Source organism: Mauremys reevesii, linkage group 20, assembly GCF_016161935.1.
Source record: "Mauremys reevesii isolate NIE-2019 linkage group 20, ASM1616193v1, whole genome shotgun sequence".
Classification (NCBI taxonomy): domain Eukaryota; kingdom Metazoa; phylum Chordata; order Testudines; family Geoemydidae; genus Mauremys; species Mauremys reevesii.
In genome coordinates, this window is record NC_052642.1 from 891,497 (window position 1) to 909,950 (window position 18,454).

General features: G+C 52.4%; 1 protein-coding gene across 3 annotated transcripts in view; it reads right to left on the minus strand.

Moving 5' to 3' along the window:
- Positions 1-18,454, minus strand: part of MLXIPL (MLX interacting protein like) — a 62,677-nt gene that overhangs the window by 4,783 nt on the left and 39,440 nt on the right. Inside the window, exons 10-15 of one of the 3 annotated variants that reach the window (XR_005590157.1) lie at positions 12,166-12,239; positions 7,285-7,459; positions 4,611-4,723; positions 4,244-4,363; positions 3,653-3,780; positions 2,247-2,395 (exon numbers count right to left, since the gene is read on the minus strand). Coding sequence is in view for 1 of the 3 variants with exons in the window: in XM_039508127.1 (XP_039364061.1) it covers positions 2,247-2,370; positions 3,653-3,780; positions 4,244-4,363; positions 4,611-4,723; positions 7,285-7,459; positions 12,166-12,239 (734 nt within the window). In the remaining 2 variants the exon portion in view is untranslated. Of the gene's footprint in view, positions 1-2,246; positions 2,435-3,652; positions 3,781-4,243; positions 4,364-4,610; positions 4,724-7,284; positions 7,460-12,165; positions 12,240-18,454 lie in introns of all 3 variants that reach the window. The other 2 variants (XR_005590156.1, XM_039508127.1) reach the window with 2 other exon arrangements.

The window sequence follows — 18,454 nt, forward strand, 5'->3', positions numbered from 1 at the left end:
CAATGGCTTCCCCGTTACCTTTCTTCTCCCACCTCCATACATGGAAGCAAGATGGTTTGAAAGACCGAGATGTATCATTGAACTGTGGGAGGGGTCATAGGTGCTGACTCCATGGGTGCTCTGGGGTAGGAGCAGCCATGGAAAAAAAAAAGATGGGTGCTGAGCACCCCCCGGCAGCCCCCCTACAAGAACCTCCCCACCCCACTACAGCTCAGCTGTTTTGTGGTGTCAGACTCAGGAGGTGCTGGGGGGAGGAGTGAGGTGCAGCAGGCTCAGGGGAGGGGGGGGAAATTGGGTGGGGCCTGGGCAGATTAGAAACTCAGCACCTATGGGAGGGGTTATATATGGCGAGAAACCTCTCATAGAGCTGGAAAGGACCCTGAAAGATCATTGAGTGCAGCCCCCTGCCTTCACGAGACAGGACCAAGTACTGATTTTTTACCCAGATCCCTAAGTGGCCCCCTCAAGAATTGAACTTATAACCCTGGGTGTAGCAGGCCAATGCTCAAACCACTGAGCGATCCCTCGCCACATCCCAGGCTGAGTAGACACAGCCTGTGAAATGTATTGCAATTTATGGTGAGACAACCGGTTTTGCTTTTAGAACTATTAGCAAGGCCAGGTTAATGCAGGGGCTTTAGGGGCTGCAGCACAGGGCCACGGGCTAAGGGGGGCCCTGCATGCCTGCAGGCTGGATGTGTCCTGATGCTTCTTTTCATCTGGCCAGCGGCAAGTCTCCGCACCGGCTGGAGCCGTGAGCACCAGCTTGTCAATATGCCCCTGTGGCCCCTAGGCGAGGGGCATTCAGGGAATCTCTGCTGTGCGTGCTGCCCCCGCCCCCAGCACCAGCTCCACAGCTCCCATTGACCTGGTACCGCAGCCAATGGGAGCTGCAGGGGCGGCACCTGTGGGCACGGGCAGTGTGCACTGTGCAGAGTGGCCTGGCCCCTCTGTCTAGGGGCTGGACATGCTGGCCACCTCGGGGAGCAGAGCAGCGCGGAGCCAGGGCAGGCAGGGATCCTGCCTTAGCCCTGCTGCGCCGCTGACCAGGAGCCACCTGAGGTAAGCACCTCCTGGCCGGAGCCTGCATCCCGCACCCCCTCCTGCAGCACAACCCCCTACCCCAGCCCAGAGCCCCTGCCTGCACCCAAACTCCCTCCCAGAACCTGCACCCTGAACCTCCTGCTGCACCCCAACCCCCTGTCCCATCCCTGGCCCCACTCCAGAGCCCCCCCCCCCGGAGCTACATCTCCTCCTGCATCCCAATCCCCTGCCCCAGGCCTGAGCCCACTCCCTCACTCTAAACCCCCAGGGGCCCCACAAAATCTAATAGCCCCAGCCGGGCCCACAGGAGAGTTAATCTGGCCCTGACTATTAGCCTTGGTAAAGTGTAGGAATTAGCTTGCGATTTTATCACTTTATTTCCTTTTGTAATCAATTCTGCTTTTATGCTTTTATCACTTAAAATCACTTACAATCTCTCTTTCCCTAGTTAATAAACTTATTTTAATATTTTGTCCAAGACAGTGTGTTTTGACTGAAGTGTCTGGGGAATCTCTACTCAGGTTAACAAAGGCTGTGGCATGATCATTTCCTTTGATGAAATGATGTACTAATTAATGAGCTTACACTAGTCAAGGGGGTCTTAAGCAGTGTGAGATGCACATTTCTGAGGTGCAAGGCTGGGGCTGGGGGATTTGCAGGTGTCACCCTGTATACAGTTAATGAGTGGCTGTGGGAGCATTCGTGTAACTTTGCTGAGTGTGCCTTCACATGCTATTGGCTGTGTGAGTAGACCCTGCAGGGGCTGCTTTTCACTAGCAGAGCAGTGTAAGAGACACCCTAGGCTGGAGCAGTAAGGGGACACTGCTGTTCAAAACTCAAGCTTGGACCCTGGTCCCTGAGGGCTGCAGAGGGGATCTGGAGACTAGCCTAGGGGAGCGGACTTCAAAGTCTTGAAAACTTCCAGCTGGCTCCAGGGAACAGGCTGATACCTGTGTGTGGGGTGCGTGAGCAGGGCATAGAAGCCATGGACTCAGAGCCATTTCCCAGCAGCCAGGCTCTAGCAGGCACGGGTGTCTCCCCTCGAGAGGTGACAGAAGAGGGGAGGGGCTGTGAGGTGTCTGCCTCCAGGAGGCTGTCACCATAGTAACATCTTTGACCCTCCTCAGCACCCCAAGAAGCTGCAGGGACCCCACATGTTTGGGCAGGGAACAATGGGGTGGGGCGCCCAGCTCCAAGGATACAACCCAGAACTTCCAGTTTTGCAGCGTGCAGGAGCGGACGTACTCGTCAAACATATCACGCATCTGGTCGAAGCGCTGGCGGGTGATGGGCACTCCTGTGGCGGGCAGCTGCTGCTGGCACAGGCTGCAGAGGCACAAGAAGATGGCATCTGCCTCGGTTGGCAGGCACACACACGGAGAGATTGGCACTGGGGAGAACAGTCAATGTCCCACCCTCAGGCCCAGCTCTCCAGCCGCCTTCACCCCCCAGCCTTGTCCAGGAGGGATGCTGCAGCAGGGAGTGATGGACTGGCACCATGCCCTAAGCATGGCCGAGCTGCTCACCAGCAATTAGCGATTCCATGGCTGATGGTCACCTGAGGAAAGCCTCACTTCTGAGACGAGTCAGCAAGAGATGGTGGTGGACAGCAACCCCATCCCTGGGGCCGCGAACAGCTCCTGCCCACCTCCCCATGCACTCTCTCCCGCTGAGGGCTGCCCCATACTAATGGCCATGCCAGGCTCTCTAAGAGGTGCCAGGCTCCTGGTGCCACCCTCCACCTCATGGGGGAGGAGACTGCCGGGGGCGGGCTATTGCTTGCATCCGGGTGAAGCTAGCTGGGGCCCACCCACTGCTCCCCATCCTGTAGCTGCCTGTGCACAGCGTTCTGCTCTCATCCTGCCCCTGGTACCTGGGGCCCACTGGGGCCCACAGGGTCCCTCAGGAGGGTGATCCTTCCCAAGACCCCTGTGTGTGGGCTCCAGGTTCTGCCCCGCTCTGGAGGGGCTGGCTCCCAGGGCTGTAGCAGAGGCAGCCCCAGCCTCCCAGCATGACTATGTGGGGCATTTACAATCGAACTGGAGCAACTGAATTGTGGAGAGAGGAGCTGGGGCTGTATGGGGAACTGTGCCCAGATGGGCTAATCCTCCCTCCCTCCCCCCGCCATTGGCACCATGGCAGTTTGGGCACTTCAGGGAAAGGGGCAGTGTGCCTCGGCTCCATTAATAATAACCCTGCATTGCTGGGCCACTCTCCATCTCCGGGTCCCAAAATGCATTATAATCATAGTGGGAAACCTCCTCCCACATGACTGATGTGCTGCCACTTCTGGGGTGGAACACAGCAGCTGCTGATAGCACACACTGCACAGCAACGCTGCACCGCCAGCCTCATGGGAAGGGCCCCCTTTTAGATGTGACGTCTCATTCAGCAGACAGCAGCCCAGTGCCCGTTTGCATCATGCTGGGGGATTAAGTTCAACACTGACAAGGGAAGAGTGCCCCCTACTGAGTGGTCACCCTTTGCAGCACATTCCCTGTCTTCTCCCCTCCTCTCCCTGCTTTTCCCCTCCCCAGCATGGCTCCCCACCCCTCTCCACCCTTCCCGTCCCCTGGCATGGCTCCCCTCCCCTCTCCCCCCATCCTACTTGATGGTTGCATTGAGCTTCTCGATCTGCTCCCGCAGCCGCTGCGCCTCGTCCTGCAGGGCGGCCCTCTCCTGCTGCAACTTGCAGATGTACTCTGCTGTCTTCTGCAGTGTGGTGGCCTTGCTGACCTGAGGGGCCAGATTTGGGGGCTGAGTGACGCTGATCTCCTGCGGCTGTCCCTCATCTCCCTCCCACCTCTCTTCCTCCCAGGAGGAAAGAGCTCCACAGCAGAGGGCTGGGCCTATCACGGTTTTTGGGAGACACGGCCTCCCCCAGGTGCCCCTACAGGGGCTCCAAGACATAGATGGTTGGTCAGCACAGAATGCCCCATTCCACAACAGGAGACCAAGGGACAGTCTGTAGCTGGCGAAGGGCTGAGGGGAGCGGTTGGCTGGGGGCCTAGAGCCACAGGGGCACCCAGGACTGATGCAGCCCAAACCTGGCACTCCCTCTCCTAGCTCTGGGGACTCTCTGGGGGGGCTGGGCACCACGGATAGGAGAGGTTTGGTACTTTGGGCACTGGGTGTCCCCTGGAGAGCTGCCAGTCCTGCCCTCAGAGCCTGCTTTGGGGTTCACTACCCTTTCACTCACCTTGATGCTGGGCTGGGCACTCAGAGTGCTCACCAGCCCGTGCAGAGTGTCAAAGCCCAGCTTGATGTTGAAGCGTCTCTTCTGCTCAGCGGAGATGTGTGTGATGCGGCGGCTCTCTGTCTGCAGGGCAGGGGCAGAGTCAGGCACCGCAAGGGGTGGGGGGGATACCCCCAGCATCCCCCGCCTGAACCAAGGCCGGGACAGACCCATCAACATTGCAACGGGGGGAGCAGGTGCAATGCAATGGGAACACAAAGGGAGGGAAGTGGGCAGTCTGGAGCCCTGGAGGGGCGGGGAGGAGAGGGGCTGTGCCTGTCGGTGGGCAGAGAGGAGACAGTCTCCCTGGGAGCCCTGGATTGTTCCGTACCTTGCTGGACTCCGGCCTACCCCGGCTGGGGGTGGAGTGATGCAGCGAGATCCCGGCAGTCAGCACCCCAACCGGCACCGGGGAGACCTGTCCAGGCTTCAGCCAGTCACTGGCTGGAAGATAAAACAAGACTCTTTGGGTGGGGCTGAGTGGGCAGCACCTACTGGTTCCAGGACCTGCCCCAGTGCAGGAGCTGGGACTGGGGGCATGACTGCCTAGGCTGGGTCCTGCGAGCCTCCCGCCCGGGCAGGCTCAGTCCTAATGGCTCAGGGTCCTGTCCCACTGCGCCACAGAGACAGAGGGACAGATGCCCTGGAGCAGACCAAGAGCCCCATTGATGCAGCAACCCAGAACTGACTGGCCAATGCCAGGGGCTTCAGGAAAAGGGGTTACCTCCCCATAATGCACCACACTGAGCAAGGTGGAACTGCGGCGGGGGGGGGGCAGCATTGCTTCCTGACCATGCAGTGATAGAGCAGCCTGTACCCTGAAGCAAGGGGATGATGGCCCTTGACACTGATCCCAGACATTGTCCCTGCCAATCCTAGCCTCACTCAGGTCACAGTCTAATCACTGCTGAATCTCACTAAGTTATGTGCCTCCATAATGTCCTGCAGCAGTGAGTCCCACAGATTATACACTGCATCCAAAGAACGGAGTCACTCTAGCTATTCTATGGTGCCTCCTGGGTTCACCACGAGTCCCTGTGTTCACATATTGGGGGTGTGTGTGTGAATTCATTCCTCTCTCCATACCTCTGTCAAAGCTCCCTGTGCTCCTTTCTGATCCCAACAGGCCTTGTCTTTGACATGCTAACAGCATCGTATCCGTCAGTAGTGCTTTCCATCAGAGGAACCACAATGCTTTTACCGACTCTTCTCAATCCCACCAGGAGGCAGGCATGAGCTATTCTCATTAGGCAGGTTAAGTGATTCGCCCAAGTTCACAGAGCAGGTCAGTAGCAGAGCCGGGAGAGACACTATAAGCTGACACTAACTAGTAGTGGTGACCCTAGTACTTTTCATTGCCCCTTTCTGTTCTCGCTGCAATGGGTGACCTGATGTGGGTACAGAATCCCAGTGGGAAGATCCCCACCAATTTCAGAGCTGCTCAAAAAATGCCAGTAATGTTCCCTGAGAAATTTTGAACTTTTTTAGGTGGGTTTTTTTTTTTCAAAAACTTCCAGCAAAAAATGTGGATTTTCAAAGAAAACCTGAAACAACCTGCTCCTGCCCTGAGGGGTTTAAAAGCAGCCCTGCAGAGGGCTGCAGATCTAAAAGCCTGGGCTGATTGGGGGAAAGTAGGCTCAGCTGGGGCCATGCCCCACTCAGGCCCAGCTGGCCCCTATAAGAGGTTGTGAGCCAGAGGCCCAGGCAGGCTCCCTCTGCCTGTAGAGAGAGAAGGGCCTGGCTGCAGGGAGCGAGACACAAGGTACCTGAGTGGAGCAGGGCTGGGGAAAGGCAGAGGAGCTGGGGAGCTCTAGCCGGGAAAGCCCCAGGCTGCCATCTAGCATTGGGCTAATAGGTACTGGGGGTTGCAGAGGGCAGCCCAGGGGTAGGCCAAGGCAGCAGGTCCAAACCCTCCTTGCCAGTGATGAGAGGCTGATACTGCAGTCTGCCCCAGGGCGCGGGGGCTAGATGATGACTGGCAGTAGCCTGATACTGAGGCAAGGTGGGGATAGTGTGTGGGGGTTTCCCAGGGAGGGGAGACCCTGAGAGAAAGGGGTTACTGCCAGGGGGCAGCATCCCAGCTAACAGGGGTCCTGGGAGAGACATGGGGGTCAGAGGACAGGTGGGTCACTGGCCTGCAGAGGGTGCTCTGGAGCTGGAATGAGCTAATTCCCAGAACAGACCAGCAGGAGGTGCTGCAGGGGTGAATCTGCATGTCTACACAACCCAAAAAGGCTTGTTTACCTGAATTTTTTAAAAAACAACAACACTTTTTTGGTTTTTGAAAACTAAACATTGAATTACTTTTTCCAAAAACCAAACATTTTAACCCAAGTTGATATTTTTACTGAAAGAATTGTGATTTCTTTTTTTTCCACTGTAAAAGCAGAACATTTCAAGCAGAATGAAGAGTTACTGCGAACATTTTCCATTTGGTAAAAGGCACATTTTTTGCAGAAAAAACATTGAGAAAAAGACTCCAACCAGCTGCCTTGGGTTGCCCTGTTGGCAACCAACCCTCCAACATTTGGCACCAGTTCCCCCGGAACTGCCCACTGTCCCTGCATGCAGCTGCCCATCAGGACCCTGGCAGCTAAGTCAAGCTGATTCAAGTTGTCTGCATCGTTCTGCCCACTCCAGGACAGCAGTGCGGCAGCAGGGCTGGCTCTGGTGTCGTGTCCCTGGTGTGGCTCCATGTCCTCGCTTTTCTGGATCTCTTTTCTCACCCGCCTGCCTAGCCTCTACTAACCCCAATCGCTCTGTATTGTCAACACCTACCCATCCATCTCTTGCATTAATAAACAGAACTGAGGGGTGGGGTGGATCTTCAAGAGGATCTCAGGGGGAAGCACCAGCAGCCTGCTCGGCTCTGGCGATATGGAGTGGGGGAGCCTTCTCCAGGTGGATTTCCCCCACTGAAAGGCTGTTGAGCCTGCATCACCTGCAGGGGTGTTTGTTCTCTCTGGTAATCAAAGAGGAGGTGTCAGAGACGCTGCCCCGCTCACCACAGGCCGATGGAGGGGAAAGCTGCTCCGTCTTGGGGACAAGCAGGGATCCCGGCTGTACCACAGCCAGTGTGATGGGGACAGACTGCGAAGGGCTGGAGCCAGGAGACAGCCCCGGACTCAGCTGGGCCATGCGGGGCAGGAAGCTAGAGGGGACTTCAGCAAGGCCCCCTGCCTGCAAAGAGAGAAGCCAGAGAGAAGGAGTTTGCACGTTAGGCTCCCCAGCTCAAAGTCTCAGACCCGTGACCCAAGAGGCCAAGGGCAAGAAGGGGCCAGGGCCTTTCCCCAGCCAGCACACAGGAGACAGTCACTGAAGTACCTACAGCAGTTTGACTCTAGTAGACGAGGAGAGCTGGTCACTGCCCGCGAGGCTCACAGTCAAACTACACCTAAGGGGACGGCAAGAAGGGAGGGCCCCCAATTCCTCACAAGGTTACAGCAACATGGCATGAGCCCTGGGGCTCCTAGAGACTGGACAGACCCTCTCATGTGAGACGGCCCCCCCTTGGCGGCCAAGGGACCGTTTGCCAGCCCTGAGCCAGGCATGGGGGGAAAAGGGATTTTCTTTAACCTCAGGAAATGCTCTCCACTTGGAAATACAGGGCATAAAATATCATCCTGACTGTCCCCCAAGCTCTGCTGATACCCCTTGCTCCTGCCCTGGTACACCCCCCTGTTTGTCCAGTCCCCAGTGCCCCCTTGCTCCTCCGATGCCCTTTGCTCCTGCCCTGATACACCCCCTGTTTGTCCGTCCCCAGTGCCCCCTTGCTCCTCCGATGCCCTTTGCTCCTGCCCTGGTACACCCCTGTTTGTCCAGTCCCCAGTGCCCCCTTGCTCCTCCGATGCCCTTTGCTCCTGCCCTGACCCATCCCCTGCTCATCCAGACCCAATTTCCCCACGCTCCACCAATGCCCCTCGCTCCTGCCCTGATGGTGTCACCAGGCACTTTGGTTTCCTCGACCATGGAATCCTGTTGCGAGAAGAAGGGCTGATGAGCAGAGATGGGATCCACCTGTCTTGGAAGGGGAAGAGTGTCTTCAGACACAGACTGGCTAAGCTAGTGAGGGGGCTTTAAACTAGGTCCAAAGGGGTAGCAGACAAAAGCCCACAGGTAAGTCTAGAACAGGGGTTGGCAACCTTTCAGAAGCAGTGTGCTGAGTCTTCATTTATTCACTCTAATTTAAGGTTTCATGTGCCAGTAATTCATTTTAACGTTTTTAGAAGGTCTCTGACTATAAATCTATAATATATAACTAAACTATTGTTGTATGTAAAGTAAATAAGGTTTTTTTAATGTTTAAGAAGCTTCATTTAAAATTAAATTAAAATGCAGAGCCCCCTGGACCGGTGGCCAGGACCCGGGCAGTGTGAGTGCCACTGAAAATCAGCTCGCGTGCCGCAGGTTGCCTACCCCTGGTCTAGAATACGGAGACTTGGGTGAAGGATCTGAATCTGGGGGGAACATGGAAAATCACAGCATGGACAAAGGAGAAACCAGAGGAATATAGAGGAGAAATGTAATAAATATCTCCGATGTCTGTATACTAATGCAAGAAGTATGGGGAATAAATAGGAAGAACTAGAAATACCAGTGAATAATCATAAATAGAACAGAACTGGCATCACAGAAACTTGGTGGGATCGTTCGCATGACTGGAATACTGGTACAGAAAGGTACAGCTTGTTCAGGAAGGCCAGGCAGGGGAGGAGGAGTTGCCTTGTATGTCAAAGATATCTACACTTGCACTGAGACAACAGTGGGAGGCAGACCTGTTGAAAGTCCCTGATAAAGGGTAAAAAACAAGGGTGATGTCATGGTAGGGGGTCTATTATGGAGCACCTCACCTGGAAGAAGAGGTGGATGAGAATGTTTGTTTGTTTTTTACACAACTAACAAAATCCAAAGCACAGAACTTGGTGATGATGGGGGACTTCAACTACTCAGACATCTGTTGGAAAAATAACACAGCAGAGCACAGATTATCCAACAAGTTCTTGGGATGCATTGGAGACAACTTTTTATTACAGAAGGTGGAGAAAGCGACTAGGGGAGAGGCTCTTCTGGATTTGATTCTGACAAACAGGGAGGAACTAGCTGAGAATCTGAAGGTGGAAGGCAGCTTGGGTGAAGGTGACCATGAAATGACGGAGTTTGTGGTTCTAAGGAATGGGAAGAGGGAAAACCACAGAATAAAGACCATGGACTTTGTGAAGGCAGAGACTTTACCAGACTCAGAGAACTGGTAGGTTAGATCCCATGGGAAGCCAGTTTAAGGAAAAAAAGAGTTCAGGAGAGTTGGCAATTTTTCAAAAGGACATCATTAAGGGCACAAGAGCCAACTATTCCACTGCGTAGGAAAGGTAGGAAATATAAGAGGCCACCCTGGCTTAACCAGGAGATCTTCAATGACCTGAAACTCAAAATAGTGTCATACAAGAAGTGGAAACTAGGTAAAATTACAAAGGATGAATATAAACAAACACCACAAGCATGTAGGGACAAAATTAGAAAGGTAAACGTACAAAATAAGATTAAACTAGCTAGGGATATAAAGGGTAACAGGAAAGTATTTTACAAACACATGAGAAGCAAGAGGAAGACCAGATGAAGGGTAGGCCCATTATTAAATCAGGAGGGAAAGACAATAACAGAAAATGCAGCATTGGCTGAAGTGTTAAATGCCTTTTTTATTTCAGTTTTCACCAAAAAAGTTAGCAATGATTGGACAACTAACATAGAGAACATTAGTGTAAATGGGGCAGCATCTGAGGCTAAAATAGGAAAAGAACAAGTTAAGAATTACTCAGACAAGTTAGAGGTCTTCAAACTTGATGAAATACATCCTAGAATACTCAAAGAACTGACTGAAGAGATCTTTGAGCCATTAACAATTATATTTGAGAACTCATGGAGGATGGGAGAGATCCCAGAGGACAGGAAAGGGCAAATATAGTATGTCTATAAAAAGGGGAATAAACTGACTGATCTGTGATTTCCTTAACTTCTGTACCCGGATAGATAATGGAGTAATACTCAAACAATCAATTTGTTAAGCACCTAGAAGATAATAAGATGATAAGCAACAGTCAACATGGATTTGTCAAGAACAAATCGTGTCAAACCAATATAATATCCTTCTTTGACATGGTAACAAGACTTGTGGATGAGGGAAACAATAGATGTGGTATATCTTGACTTTAGTAAGGCTTCTGATACTGTCTTACATGACCTCATAAATAAACTAGGGAATTACAACCTAGATGAATCTACTATATGGTGGGTGCACAACTGGCTCCAAAACTGCACACAGAGAGTGGTTATCAATGGCTCACAATCGAGCTGGAAAGGCATATCGAGTGGGGTCCCGCAAGGATCTGTCCTGGTTCCAATTCTATTCAATATCTTCACAAATGATTTAAATAATGGCATAGAGAGTACACTTATAAAGTTTGCAAATGATACTAAGCTGGGAGGGATTGCAAGTGCTTTGGAGGGTAGGATTATAATTCAAAATGATCTGGACAAACTGGAGAAATGGTCTAAAGTAAAGAGGAGGAAATTCAGTAAGGACAAATGCAAAGTGCTCCACTTAGGAAGGAATAAACAACTGCACAAATACAAAATGGGAAATGACTGCCTAGGAAGGAGTTCTCAGAAAAGGATCTGGAGGTTATCGTGGATCACAAACTGAATGTGGGTCAACGATGTAACACTGTTGCAAAAAAAGCGAACATTCAGTTGTGCTGTATTAACTGGAGTGTTGTAAGCAAGATACAAGAAATAATTTTTTCACTCTACTCTGCATTGATTAGTCCTCAACTGAAGTATTGTTCCAGTTCTGAGCACCATACTTTAGAAAAGATGTAGACAAACTGGAGAAAGCCCAGAGAAGAGCAACAAAAATGAATAAAGGTCTAGAAAACATGACCTATGAGGGAAGATTGAAAAAACTGGGTCTGTTTAGTATGGAGAAGAGAAGACTGGGGGGGATATGATGAAACAAGGTGGGTGAGGTAATATCTGTTATGGGACCAACTTCTGTTGGTGAGAGAGACAAGCTTTTGAGCCACACAGAGCTCTTCTTCAGGTCTGGGAATGGGGGACATGATAACAGTCTTCAGGTACATAAAAGGTTGTTATAAGCTGGAGGCTTAAGTTGTTCTCCTTAGCCACTGAAGAAAGGACAAGAAGCAATAGGATTAAATTGCAGCAAGTGAGGTTTAGGTTGGACACTAGGAAAAACTTCCTGACTGTCAGTGGTTAAGCACTGGAACAAATTACCTAGGGAGGTTGTGGAATCTCCATTGCTGGAGCTTTTAAGAGCAGGTTAGACAAACACCTGTCAGGGATGGTCTAGACAACCCCCCTCAGTGCAGGGGACAGACTAGACGATGTCTCAGGGTGCCTTCATGCCCTACATTTCTGTGATCTATGATCTGATGTACCCTGTTAGTCCAGCCCCAATGCCCCCAAGCTCCACCAATGCTCCTTGCTTGTGCCCTGACCCACCCACTGCTTGTCCAGCCCCAATGCCCCCCAGCTCCACCAGTACTCCTCATTCCTGCCCTGAGACACCCCCTTCTTGTCCAGCCCCAATGGCCCCCAGCTGCACCAGTTCCCCTCGCTCCTGCCCTGAGAAACCCCCTGCGTGTCCAGCCCCAATGCCCCCCAGCTTCACCAGTGCCCCTCGCTCCTGCCCTGAGACACCCCCTGCTGGTCCAGCTCTGCCTGTTGTTAGGACTGAGGCACCCACAGAAGCGACCGGTGATCTCACTGCCATGCCCTGCCCACTGCTGCTTGCCAGAGCCCATGTCTGAACCCAGCATGCGGCGGTGAAAGGTCGATGCCCTCGGCTGCCCTGCAGAGGGTGTTGCTCTTACCGGGGAGGCTGGCGACGTGGGGATGAGAGTGGTACTGGGAGTGGACGGAGGGTCCAGGGCCAGCTCTGGTTTAGCTGCAAGACAGAAGGCAGCAGAAGGTGAGGACACAGCATGAGAGGAGAGTCAGACTGGGGCTCCACAACATCCCCTCCCACCACAGTGAGTGGCCAGCACAGGGAAGCCTTGCAGGCAGATGCGGACTTACTACTGCTGCCGCCTCCTGGTTCTCAGGGCAGAGGGTCCAGGCCCAACAGCCCCAGGGAGGTGCTGCAGGGGCTGGCCAAGCCTGGGGACTAGGGTGGGGCTAGAATGAAGGTTCCAGCCTTTGTTTCTTTGCAAATCAAGCCAAACAGGGACTGGACAGGGGGCTGAGTGCTGACACTCCACAGCTGATCTGGACTGTGCTGACCTACTCACAGGGACTCCTGGGACCAGGGTACCTGGTGTTACAGAGACAGAGATACAGGCCAGGAAACCGCAGCGTTTGTCAGTAGGATGAGGCACAGCATCCAGGCAGGGCCAGCTTTAGGCCTATTCCACCAATTCCCCCAAATCGGGCCCCGCGCCCAGTGAGAATCCCTTCCCTGGCTAGAGGCGCCTTTTTAATTTTTACTCACCTGGCGGCGCTTCAGGTCTTCGGTGGCACTTTGGCGGCGGGTCCTTCGCTTGCTCTGGGTCTTCGGCGGCACTTCGGCGGCAGGTCCTTCAGTGCCGCCGAAGACCTGGAGCAAGTGAAGGACCCGCTGCCAAAGTCTCGAAGTACTGCCCGGTGAGTACAAGCCCCACGTGTTTTTTTACATGTGTTTTTTTTTTTTAAGTCATCCCTGCCAGGGCCCCATCAAAACTGTTCTAATTGGGCCCCGTACTTCCTAAAGCCGGTCCTGCATCCAGGCAAAGCAGGGCTGGCGAGAGGTTTGACGTGATCACCAAATGTTGCATTGTGTGATCCCTCCCCATGCTGGCACAGAGCTTGTCATGTGCTCACATTGACACTGGCTGCAGACCCCAAGGCTCAGCATGGAGCTGGTAGCAGCTTTAAAAAAAACAAAAGGAAGTATTTCTTCACACAGATTACCAGTGCGTGGAACTCTTTGCCAGAGGATGTTGTGAAGGTCAAAACTATAACAGGGTTCAAAAAAGAACTAGATCAGTTCATGGAGGAACAGGACTGCTAGCAGGGACTTTCACAAAGGAGTTTGGAAGGGGAGTGGGAAGGGGGCAAAGTTCACTTGCCGTTCTTTAAAACCTGTAAACTAAACTATATTCAAAACGCCTTGATTTAAACAAAACCCTTTCATTAACTTAGGTAGCTGCAGGAGACAATGCAGGCAGAAGCCCAGCAGCAGGGTGGGGGCTATCCAGTTTATTGCGCTGAGTGCAGCATGTATGATTACCTGCCCTGTGGGCGGGTGGCGTATGTGTGCAGTCGGTGCAAGGAGCTCCTGGCCCTCAGGGACCGCGTACGGGCTTTGGAGGCCAGGGTGGCGGAACTGGAGGAGCTAAGGAAGGCAGAGAAGTATGTTGATGAGGCTTTCCGGGACACTGTAGAATTGTCCCACCTCCAGTCAGACAGCCCCTGTGCTGTTGAGGAAGATGAAAGGCCCAGGGAAGGAGAGCAGTCAATGGGAGCAGAAGGAAACCTTCCCATAGTTGGGACCCTCCTTCCAGATGGTGTTAGGGCAGGGGTTGGCAACCTTTCAGAAGTGCTGTGCTGAGTCTTCATTTATTCACTCTAATTTAAGGTTTCGAGTGCCGGTGATACATTTTAATGTTTTTAGGTCTCTTTCTAGAAGTCTATATTATATAACTAAACTATTGTAAGTAAAGTAAACAAGATTTTCAAAATGTTTAAGAAGTGTCATTTAAAATTAAATTAAAATGCTGATCTTACGCCGCCAGCCTGCTCAGCTCGCTGCCAGCCTGGGGTTCTGTTCACCTAGGCTGGCAGTGGGCTGAGCAGGGCCTGCGGCCAGGACCCCAGACCTGGGGGCAGGGGCGGTTTCAGGGGGCAGGGCAGAGGACTGGGGAGGGGTTCAGGGCAGAAGGCTGGGGTGGGGGTTCAGGGATCAGGGCAGAGGGCTGGGACGTGTGGGGGATGTACGGCAGACGGCTGGGTGGGTGGTGACACGGGTCCGGGCCGCGGGCTGGGGGTGTGGGGGGGTGCAGGGCAGAAGTCTGTGGGGGTTCAAGGGTCAGGGCAGAGGGCTGGGAGTGTGGGAGGTGCAGGTCAGAAGGCTGAGTGTGTGGGGTCAGGGCAGAGGGCTGGGGCTGTGGGGTGCAGGGCAGAGGGCTGGGTGTGTGTTGGGGTGGGGTTCAGGGCTGGGGTGGGGGGATGCAGGGCAGAAGGCTGTGGGGTTCAAGGGTCAGAGCAGAGGGCTGGGGGTATGGGGGCTGCAGGGCAGAAGGCTGAGTGTGTGTGTGGGGGGTTCAGGGCAGAGGGCTGGCGGGTGTGGGGGTGCAGGGCAGAAGTCTGTGGGGGGGTTCAAGGGTCAGGGCAGAGGGCTGGGAGTGTGGGAGGGTGCAGGTCAGAAGGCTGAGTGTGTGGGGGGGTCAGGGCAGAGGGCTGGGGCTGTGGGGGTGCAGGGCAGAGGGCTGGGTGTGTGTTTGGGTGGGGTTCAGGGCTGGGGGTGGGGATGCAGGGCAGAAGGCTGTGTGGGGGGTTCAAGGGTCAGAGCAGAGGGCTGGGGGTATGGGAGGTGCAGGGCAGAAGGCTGAGTGTGTGGGGGGGTTCAGGGCAGAGGGCTGGTGGATGTGGGGGGTGCAGGGCAGAAGGCTGAGTGTGTGTGGGGGGGGTTCAGGGCAGAGGGCTGGCGGGTGTGGGGGGTGCAGGGCAGAAGGCTGAGTGTGGGGGTTCAAGGTTCAGGGCAAAGGGCTGGGGGTATGGGAGGTGCAGGGCAGAAGGCTGAGTGTGTGGGAGGGTTCAAGGGTCAGGGCAGAGGGCTGAGTGTGTGGGGGGGTCAGGGCAGAGGGCTGGGGGTATGGGGGGTGCAGGGCAGAATGTTGAGTGTGTGGGGTGGGGGGGTCAGGGCAGGGGGCTGGAAGGGATATGCCTGTTCCACCCCCTTCCCCAAGGCCCCGTCCCTGCCTCTCTCTGTCTCCTCTACGGAGCTGTGTACACGCTGCCACTCTTCCCCTTCCCTCTCCCTCTCACTAGGGCCATCAGCTGATCGGCGCAGGGAAGAAGAGGGGGCGGGGCAGGAAAGCACCACACTGGGGGAAGAAGCGGGGGAGGGGGAAGCTTGGCTGCTGCAGAACCAAGCTTCTGCCTCCTGCCCCGCCAAAAGAGAGCGGTGGCCAGGGGGGCTGAGTGGGGCTGGGGGCCGGGACCGCAGCAGGCAGCTGCATGCCGCTCAAAATCGGCTCGCATGCCGTAGGTTGCCGACCCCTGTGTTAGGGTATCCTCTCACACTGAGGTTACCTCTCCGAGGGAGGGAACTCCAGTCACTAGGAAAAGGCAGGTGTTAGTAATGGGAGCGTCAATCATTAGAAACATAGATAGCTGGGTTTGTGATGACCGGGAGAACCGTATGGTGACTTGCCTGCTTGGTGCGAAGGTTGCGGATCTCTTGAGGTATCTAAATAGACTTATGTGTAGTGCTGGGGAGAAGCCAGTGGTCATGATACAGGTAGGTACCAATGACATAGGGAAGGGTAGGAGAGATGTCCTGGAAGCCAAATTTAGGCTGCTAGGGAAGAGACTGAAATCCAGGACCTCTATGGTGGCATTCTCAGAAATGTTCCCAGTTCCACGCGCAGGGCCAGGTAGGCAGGCAGAGCTTCAGAGTCTCAATGCGTGGATGAGATGATGGTGTAGAGAGGAGGGGTTTAGATTCATTAGGAACCAGGGAAACTTTTGGGATGGGGGGAGCCTATACAGGAGAGATGGGCTCCACCTAAACCAAAGTAGCAAAGAATCCTGTGGCACCCTATAGACTAACACACGTTTTGGAGCATGAGCTTTCGTGGGTGAATACCCACTTCGTCGGATGCAAGTAGTGGAAATTTCCAGGGGCAGGTATATATATGCAAGCAAGAAGCAGGCTAGAGATAACGAGGTTAGTTCAATCAGGGAGGATGAGGTCCTGTTCTAGCAGTTGAGGTGTGAAAACCAAGGGAGGAGAAACTGGTTCTGTAGTGGGCAAGCCATTCACAGTCTTTGTTTAATCCTGAGCTGATGGTGTCAAATTTGCAGATGAACTGAAGCTCAGCAGTTTCTGCAAATTTGACACCATCAGCTCAGGATTAAACAAAGACTGTGAATGGCTTGCCAACTACAGAACCAGTTTCTCCTCCCTTGGTTTTCACACCTCAACTACTAGAACAGGGCCTCATCCTCCCTGATTGAACTAACCTCGTTATCTCTAGCTTGCTTCTTGCTTGCATATATATACACCTGCCCCTGGAAATTTCCACTACTTGCATCCGACGAAGTGGGTATTCACCCATGAAAGCTCATGCTCCAAAATGTCTGTTAGTCTATAAGGTGCCACAGGATTCTTTGCTGCCTTTACAGATCCAGACTAACAAGGCTACCCTTCTGATACTAAACCAAAGTGGAACCAGACTGCTGGCACTTAACATTAAAAAGGTTGCAGAGCAGTTTTTAAACTAGGACATGGGGGAAAGCCGACTGCTGCAGAGGAGCACATGGATCGGACAGAGACTTCTCTTAGAGGAGAGTCTATTGATCGAGATTCTCTAGGTTTTAGTCAGGAGGAGAGGATGGAAGAGGATAATGTAAGGGCCAGATCAGACAAGAAACATTCAAATAAAAAAGAATCGGACACATCAGAAAAGGGCAGACAAATAAACAGTGACAAGTTTTTAAAGTACTTGTACATAAATGCTAGAAATCTAAATAATAAGATGGGTGAACTAGAGTGCCTCATGTTAAAGGAGGATATTGACATAATAGGCATCACAGAAACCTGGTGGACTGAGGACAATCAGTGGGACACAATCATTCCGGGGTACAAAATATATTGGAAGGACAGAACAGGTCGTGCGGGGGGAAGTGGCACTATCTGTGAAAGAAAATGTAGAATCAAATGAAGTAAAAATCTTAAGTGAATCTACATGTTCCATAGAATCTCTATGGATAGTAATTTCATGCTTTAATAAAAATATAACATTAGGGATCTATTATCGACCACCTGACCAGGACAGTGATACTGATGATGAAATGCTAAGGGAAATTAGAGAGGCTATCAAAATTAAGAACTCAATAATAGTGAGGGATTTCAATTATCCCCATATTGACTGGGAACATGTCACCTCAGGACGAAATGCAGAGACAAAATTTCTCGATACTTTAAAAGACTGCTTCTTGGAGCAGCTGGTACAGGAACCCACAAGCGGAGAGGCAACTCTCGATTTAGTCCTGAGTGGAGCGCAGGATCTGGTCCAAGAGGTAACTATAACAGGACCGCTTGGAAATAGTGACCATATTATAATAACATTTAATATCCCTGTGGTGGGAAGAACATCTCAACAGCCCAATACTGTGGCATTTAATTTCAGAAAGGGGAACTATGCAAAAATGAGGGGGTTAGTTAAACAGAAATTAAAAGGTACAGTGACTAAAGTGAAATCCCTGCAAGCTGCATGGGCGCTTCTCAAAGACACCATAATAGAGGCCCAACTTAAATATATACCCCAAATTAAAAAACACAGTAAAAGAACTAAAAAAGAGCCACTGTGGCTTAACAACAATGTAAAAGAAGCAGTGAGAGATAAAAAGGCATCTTTTAAAAAGTGGAAGTCAGATCCTAGTGAGGTAAATAGAAAGGAGCATAAACACTGCCAATTAAATGTAAAAATGTAATAAGAAAAGCCAAAGAGGAGTTTGAAGAACGGCTATCCAAAAACTCCAAAGGTAATAACAAAATGTTTTTTAGGTACATCAGAAGCAGGAAGCCTGCTAAACAACCAGTGGGGCCCCTGGACGATCGAGATACAAAAGGAGCACTTAAAGATGATAAAGTCATTGCGGAGAAACTAAATGGATTCTTTGCTTCAGCCTTCATGGCTGAGGATGTTAGGGAGATTCCCAAACCTGAGCTGGCTTTTGTAGGTGACAAATCTGAGGAATTGTCACAGATTGAGGTGTCACTAGAGGAGGTTTTGGAATTAATTGATAAACTTAACAGTAACAAGTCACCGGGACCAGATGGCATTCACCCAAGAGTTCTGAGAGCTCAAATGTGAAGCTGAGGAACTATTAACTATGGTTTGTAACCTGTCCTTTAAATCGGCTTCTGTACCCAATGATTGGAAGATAGTGAATGTA